The 7,323-nt window shown below is 50.0% G+C and overlaps 1 protein-coding gene across 1 annotated transcript in view; it reads right to left on the bottom strand.

Annotated features, from left to right (window-relative positions):
• Nucleotides 1-862: 862 nt before the first annotated feature.
• POU2F2 (POU class 2 homeobox 2) overlaps nt 863-7,323 on the bottom strand; it is a 50,919-nt gene continuing 44,458 nt past the window's right edge. The window contains exons 12-15 of the mRNA XM_015409383.1: nt 7,119-7,185; nt 5,367-5,538; nt 4,246-4,319; nt 863-1,215 (exon numbers count right to left, since the gene is read on the bottom strand). Coding sequence (XP_015264869.1) covers nt 863-1,215; nt 4,246-4,319; nt 5,367-5,538; nt 7,119-7,185 — 666 coding nt within the window. The remainder of the gene's footprint in view (nt 1,216-4,245; nt 4,320-5,366; nt 5,539-7,118; nt 7,186-7,323) is intronic.

Genomic DNA, 7,323 nt, shown 5'->3' with positions numbered 1-7,323 from the left:
GGAAACCAGCTTCCATCGTGGGAACATGGTGCCCAGTTCGTATTACGGCCTTTGAAAATCCTAGACTCTGTAATTCAACGAAAATTCCCCAAAGAAAATTATTAAAAATGCTATTTGTTTAAAAACATCTCTCTTTTTAAAGTTAAAAAAGGGGGGGGAGTTTTAAAGCAAGGTCTTAAAACTAAACCCCCACCCACCCATCCAACCCATTCTGGATGCCAAATAAAAGAAAAATAAATAAGAATAAATAAACGCGTTTTGAAAGACATTCGACCAGACACAGAAGTTAGAAAAGTCTGTAAAAAGCTTTGGGTGAAGCTAGGACTGGTGATTTTTGGTGTGAGATTCTATTTCCCTTTAAGGATTTTAAAGGGATTTTTCATTCTCTTTTTTTCTTTTTTCCTTTTCTTTTTTAAAAAAAACAAAACAATCCCCCCATTTGTTTCCTTCCTGAAACTGTCCAGGAAACTAGCAGATGGGGCGGTGGGGGGGCTGGAGATATCATGGAAAAAAATATTAAACGAAACGACTGATAAAGCCACCTTTTGTTAGGTGTTTTGTTCTTAACATCAGAGGGGGGGGGAGAAAAAACAAACAAATGCCAAAAGTTCAAGGGGATTCTTTTTGGTTTCTTCCTTTGTTCCTTTTTGCTTTGCTTGTTTGGTTGCTTTGGGTTATTGTTATTTTTTGGTCGTTTTTTTTTGTTTGGCTGCTGCTGACAATTCTTCGTTTGGTTTAGTTTCTTTCTTTCTTTCGTTCTTTCTTTCTTTTTCTTTTTTTTGGTTTCACTCGTCGGTTTGTACGTCCGCTCCTTTGGCCTGCCACCGCATTGGGAAAGGCAGAGGGGAACACTCCTCGGCCCTCATTCCGTCTTGGCGTCCGGCTCGGTGGATCCGGGACCAGCCTGCCCCAGAGTCTGCGCCAGGTCGCTGGAGGAGCTGCATGAAGAGCAGGAGGAGGAGGAGGAGGAGGAAGAGGAGGAGGAGGTCAAGGTGGGGGACTTGCTGGGCATGGAGGCGGCCACGGCGGCGGCGGCCGCCGACACCAGCCCCACTCCTCCCGGGGCAGCACTCAGCAAGGGTAGGCCTGCGTGGTTGAGGAACAGCTGAGAGGTCACGATGCTCTGGCTTCCGGTCGTGCCCGCTGTGGTACCCAGGACCAAGTTACCACTGGCATCAAGGCTGGTAATTGGCAGGCTTCCACCACTGGCCAATGCTAGGCGGAGAAAGAAAAACACAAGTTAGAGCATGTCAGCACCGGCTTTTTCCAACCGGCTTACGTCTTGAGAGATTTCTGACCTGGAGGAATTATGTGTTCCTGTGGCCACTCTCTAGAGCAAGGCTGTGGGCTCCCGACACCTTTCCCGGTGCCTGCCCAGTGAATTTAGGAAATGGGCAGGGCCAGGTGAGGCTTTTGCCCAGGAGGGCTTCTGATTGGCCACTGGAAATTTGATTGGCAGTGCGATGTTGCTTCGGGAGCAGGATCTCCACCGTGTGACTGAAGGTAAGCTGTGGCAAACGTTTTGTGGCTGGCTCTGCCTCCTGCGGCAGCCCTTTTGTGGCTACTCCCGCCACTGTACATCCAAATTCCAAAGGTGTTCACACACTCAAAAGGTTGGGGACCCCTGCTCTATAGGGGGCCAACGCACGCCTGTTCTGTAACGATCAAGCCCCCTGCTGGTCATACAACTGACTGGAGCTGGAACAGTGTTTTTTGTAGAAAAAGCCCAGCAGGAACTCATTAGCATAATAGGCCACACCCAACAATAGGAACTTATTAGCATATTGGGCCACACCCCTGACAGCACAGCTCATTAGCACATTAGACCGCACCCCCATGTTACCAGAAGTGTGGTTATCCAGCCACACCCACCTTTTGCTTCTTATTCTGTTTACCTTGTTTGCTGTCAAAACCCAGGGCTTTTTTTTGGTAGCAGGAACTCCTTTGCATGTTAGGCCACACACCCCTAATGTAGCCAATCCTAATGAGTTTCTGCTCTTGGGTGTGGCCTATTATGCTAATGCGTTCCTGCTGGGTGTGGCCAACTCAGGAGCCAGCCGGAACTCCGTTCCTGTGTCTTCCTGCCCAAAAATAGCCCTGGGAGCCTCCATTACAGATCATTCCAATCCTGGGGGGGGGGAGTGGGTCAAAAAAGGCAGTACAGGGTGCAGGCAAAACCATCATCGAAACGATACCCTCACGTACACCTCCAGTCCCCAGTGCAGTTCACATGAAACGGACACACGGTATGGGGCATGTTTTGAAAGGATGAACAAGTAACGATTAGCAGGTGGGATATGGGGGGAAATGCATGTTATGGTATGGAGCATGTTGCTTTCTACTCTAAGATGACTGGGATGGAGAAGAAATCTCAGGAGGAATGAAAGTAGGTTCTGGAGGACTCGCCCTGGCTCGCAGGACCCTCACGCATCTGACCCACATCTGCACAACAGCTCACAGGCACGGTCGCCCCCAGATTCATCCATTCAGCCCTTGAAAACCTTTGGGGAAGTTGGGACTGGTGGAGTCCCACATCGTCTTTTAGGCTCGGGCTGCCTAACCTTGAAGCAGCCTGCCCGCCCTGTGTCGTTTCTGACCATTCTTGACTATCCCACATTTGCATTCTCAAACAAGCATTAAAAGAAGGACTTTCCACGAGCCCACCAAATGTGGCCAATGGGCGATATTCTGCTCGGCACGTCACTCGTCACGGAGCGTAAAAGACAGTCATGATAAGAAAAGGGGTAGGTGAGATCTTCTCTGTAGGAGTTACTTCTCTGGTCTCTCCTCCTCTCGGCGGGTCACTGGTCTGCATCCGTGCATAGCTGGAGGTTGTGCGATCGTGGCACTGCGGCAACCATTCGCCACTGGATTGTCTCGTTCACATGGGGTGAGTGACTGCTAGAACGCCAAGATAGCACAATCTCCATCTACATATGGATGCAGCACAGTTTTTCGGCATCACATCTGGTGATGAGAAGAGATATCATGGCAATGCCTGTGATTTACGGAAGTTGCAAGGCACGCTGGGGAAAGCGGTATGCCTGTGTACGGTTGACACAGACCAGAGACACTGGGGAAAGCAAGGCACGCTGGGGAAAGCATACGCCTGTGTACGGTTGACACAGACCAGAGAGTCAGCGTGGTGTAGTCATTAGAGCATCCAAATGGAATCTGGGTGACCCGGGTTCGAAGTCCCAGTCTACCACAGTAGCTCGCTAGAAGATTCTTGGCCTAACCTACCTCACAGGGTTGTTGTGAGGATAAAATAGAGGGGAAGAAAACCATGTGAGGCACTTTGGGTCCCCACTGGGGAGAGGGGCAGGGTGTAAATGATGTAGAATAAATACTATACCACACCCATGCTGGAAGGCTATAAGATTCACGTCTGCCTGGGAGCATAACTATCCCTGACTAGACCGCCTGTCCCCAGGCCTGGATGTGACAAGAGATTGCACCTCAAGGTCACAGGGCTGTGTCTTGTGCGTATACCGGAATACGGTAAGAATCCAGGAATAAAGCACATATTGTGAATCTGAGCACAAATTTCCCGAGAAGACCCATGTTCCTAGACGAAAGCAACAACCCTGTTTTTCATTTAAACAAAAAAGCCCAAGCCCCTAATCCTTCTGGTTGCAATAAAGCTATTCTTGGAAGTATGGGGACAATGGCTGAAAAAACATCAGAAGCCGCCGCGGAGACTGCTGAATATGATTTCAAGGGGTTGCAGTTGGGCCCCGGTGCTAGGCTACTTGGAGGATGGTTGGATGCACCCCGCTGCCTTAAGAGAGGCACAAAAGGGAATGTCTCTTCTCTGGTGACATCTGCTGTGGCACACGCCTGCAGTGTCTAAAAAAATAAGGTATTTCCCCCCATCGGAAGTATTCTTTGACCTGTGTGCATAGCTAACACATCGATCAAAGCCCTTCAATGAATGGAGCCAGACTTTTTTAAATCGTGAGATAGCGCCAATCGTTCGCGGTGGTTCACGTCCCCACCACCCTTTCCCGGCCAAACTCAAGACTGCTCGTAGAACTCCCTGCAAACGTGCGTTGGTTCCTCCAGAAGTCATCCCCTGCTGCAGGCATACGTATGATTCCCCAAGAGAGCACATGCATTCCCTCGCCGACACACACGCCCCCCCCCCAATGCACTTCCTCTTTCACACGCAAGCAGGCCAATGGGGGTGAATGGCGGGAATGGTATCATGTCTGGTCTTTTGGTGTGGTTTTCTTTTTCACCAACCTTGAATGGTGGCCAGCGGGTTGGTGGCCATTAGCGCTGGGTTTAACCCGGCGTTCACCCCTAGCACTGTGCTTCTGAAATCAAACCAGACGTGGCAGGTTAACGTGGGGGTCTGCGGGGCAGAACGTGCGAGAGACCCCGCCTCCCCCCACCCCCGGCAGCCCAGCGAGGAAATCTCCTCTCTCATAGGTCCAGGATGGTCGCGAGAGGACTAGGCTTAAAGCACCCTGAAGGGCATCAATTCTACATGGATTCCACTGTCTCCTCGAGGTTCTAGTCCCCTGTTTGCGCACAGGTTTGCCAACCCCTCCGTGGGGCATGGAGATCTCCCGGAATTACAACGGACCTCCAGACAACAGAGATCAATTCCCTGGGAGAAACTGGCTGTCCTGGAGAAGTTCTCTCCAAACCCTGCCCTCCCCCAGGCTCCACCCTTAAACCTCCAGGTATCTCCCAATCCAGAGTCGGCAACCCTGGTTTGGGGGATATTCAATTCAATTCAAATACCTTTTATTGGCATACAATATTAGAAGCATTTACCAATAATACAATCCAAAAGAAATTATAAAATAGATAGTCGTGGCTATGTCAGGCCTAACTCAAGTTGTCACAAGCTAGATTTGACCATACAAAAGATGCCTGAATCATAAAATAAACTGGCATTCTAGACTTTTAAACTTAAGTTTTTAGACTTATAAATTAAGAATCATTAATATGGTCAGGGTCACTCTTCCGTTTTATAAAACCATGGAGAAACTTAGCGGTCAGTTCAATGATCTCCGGGTCTCGTGAAGCAAGGAGAAATTGTACCTTGATTCTATCCGATTGGCCTGCTACCAACCTAAGGGGGGCTTCTATAAATTCCACTCAAATGTCATTTAACAATTTACCGTGTAAGAGTACGTGCTCAACAGTTTCTATTTCTCTTCTATTACATCCACAGAACCTGACTGAATAAGGAATTTGGGTTTGGGGGATATAATGTCCCTTATGTGAGGCGGTTGCCCAAAGTCCCCCCCCTCGTTACAGTGTGGGACCAGCCAAGACCAGACGCCCCCCTTCCCCTACCGTTCAAACCACTGCCGAGCCCTCGAAGGTTTCCCCCCTCCCCTGCCACTTACCCCGTACTGGGATTCAGGCCTTGCAAGCCGATAGCCGAGTGACTGCTGCTCTGGGGGCTAGGATTTGTGCTGTTGCTTGGGGGAGGCGTGACTGAGTTGAGGGCGGTGCCCCCTGCTCCCACCGCTGTCCGACTGGGGGTCAGGGAGCAGACTGTTGGGGATAAGGTAGTAACTGCCCAAGAGAAGAGGACAGGAGGTTAAGGAGACAGGCTCGGGACTCCCTACTAAAAGAAGGGCAGGCCCTGGGAGCCGAAAACCGAGAGGAGCATACCCTTCCAAAGGGGAAAAAAATATAAGCAGGAAACCCAGCAGATATATAAACTAGGGCATTACAAGGCCGACGGGGCCATCCCTAAGCAAAGCTGCACCTTTCCGAATCCGTTGACGTTAATGTCGGTGTCCATGATGATGTAAAAAACCCCGTTCTGAGTATCCAAATAGCATAAAGTCTAAGAGCTACGAATTGTTAAAATACAGCAGAAAAATATCTGCACTGTAACAAAATAGTCCACAACCTGCAGTATTTATGGCTAGCTCAATTCTAGTCCAGATGTACCTTGGAGACCAACAAGATTTTGGGGGTATGAGTTTTCGAGAGTCAAAGTTCCCCTTGACAGAATGCAGAGGTTCCCTTGAGTCACCATGACTAGTAGCCACTGACAGGCCCAGGCCCATCGCTACAGTGGGGCTTTGGGGGGCTCTGCCCCCTTCTTTAAAGGCACAGCCCCCCTGTAAATGCTTTTTTCGGTCATAAAGGCATGTGGTCCTTTAAGCAGCGTGGGGTGCTGTAGTTGACTAATTCCTGCACTGAGCAAGGGGGTTGGAGTAGGTGACCTCTACGATCCCTTCTAACTCCGTGTCAAGAAACTGGTCTCCTTTAAAAGACTTTTTCTGTCTAAGTGTGAGCTGTCTTGACTACAGAAGTCATCACCCACACCTGCCAACTTGTTCTCAAAACTGTTGCTTAGGCTGGCAGAAGTGACTAACTTGCAGCAGCTGAGAACTGTCTCTTAAAGTGGTTGATAGCTTGCAATTTAGAGATCTATCCTGGTAACAGCTTTCCATTGGCTCAATGGCTTTTCTTTCTGCCCCGAGAACTCCAGCCCCACCAGAAAATCATTTGCCCCAGAAGCCACAAAATCCTGGCTACGGGCCTGGACAGGCCGCTCCTCCATGAATCCGCCTAATCCCCCGTTACAGCTGTCTATGTCTGCAGCGATCACTACGTCTTCTGGCAGCGCATCCCACATTTTAATCACTCGTGTAAAGAATTATTTCCTTCCGCACCCCACTATGCCAGCAAACTAGGATTCCTTTGGTGCTAACCACTTTGAGGGAAGTTCTGCAGCTACATAACAGACCTTAAGTATTCGGCCAATGGATACAGTGCAACCAATTTCCCAGGAAAGGTACACGGTAGCTCTTAAGGATGGGGCTTTTGACCCCTGCGGTTTGGGTCTCCCACTGGCCTACAAAGCTCATAGGGAACCGCTGCAGCTGACATGGCTGGCTTCTTACACTCAACAGGGATAGTCATCCATCCACCTTAAGGGAGAAGGCTTATCTGCTTCCTCCCCTCTTCTCTGAATGCTTTCCAGATGTTTCATCCACCACACAGCTGGAGGCCGCGCAAAACCAAACAGCCCAATCGGTACAGTTCTAACATATAGCCCAGAGCTCCCAGCATCCCATTGGCCAGTTGTACTAGGAGGGTCTTGGAGAGAGGGGTGTGTGCAACCGGAAGACGGCTACCTGTTGTGCTCAGACTACTGGAAGCCTGGGAGAGGGGCAGACTTGTGCCGGTGCCTGGGCTGGTCACCTGGGGAGATGCAAGAGAGAAACATACTATCAAAGACACAAGGAAGAGACTTCCACGGGGCAAGGCTGCCGAGAGCCGCCATGGGCCCCCGGACGAAGATTCTATCTGAGCCCCCGCCCCGCTCTACCCCCACACTAC

The sequence above is a fragment of the Gekko japonicus genome, unplaced genomic scaffold (genome assembly GCF_001447785.1).
Source record: "Gekko japonicus isolate JY-2015 unplaced genomic scaffold, Gekko_japonicus_V1.1 scaffold745, whole genome shotgun sequence".
Taxonomy (NCBI): Eukaryota; Metazoa; Chordata; class Lepidosauria; order Squamata; family Gekkonidae; genus Gekko; species Gekko japonicus.
This window is presented reverse-complemented; position numbering and strand designations above follow the sequence as displayed.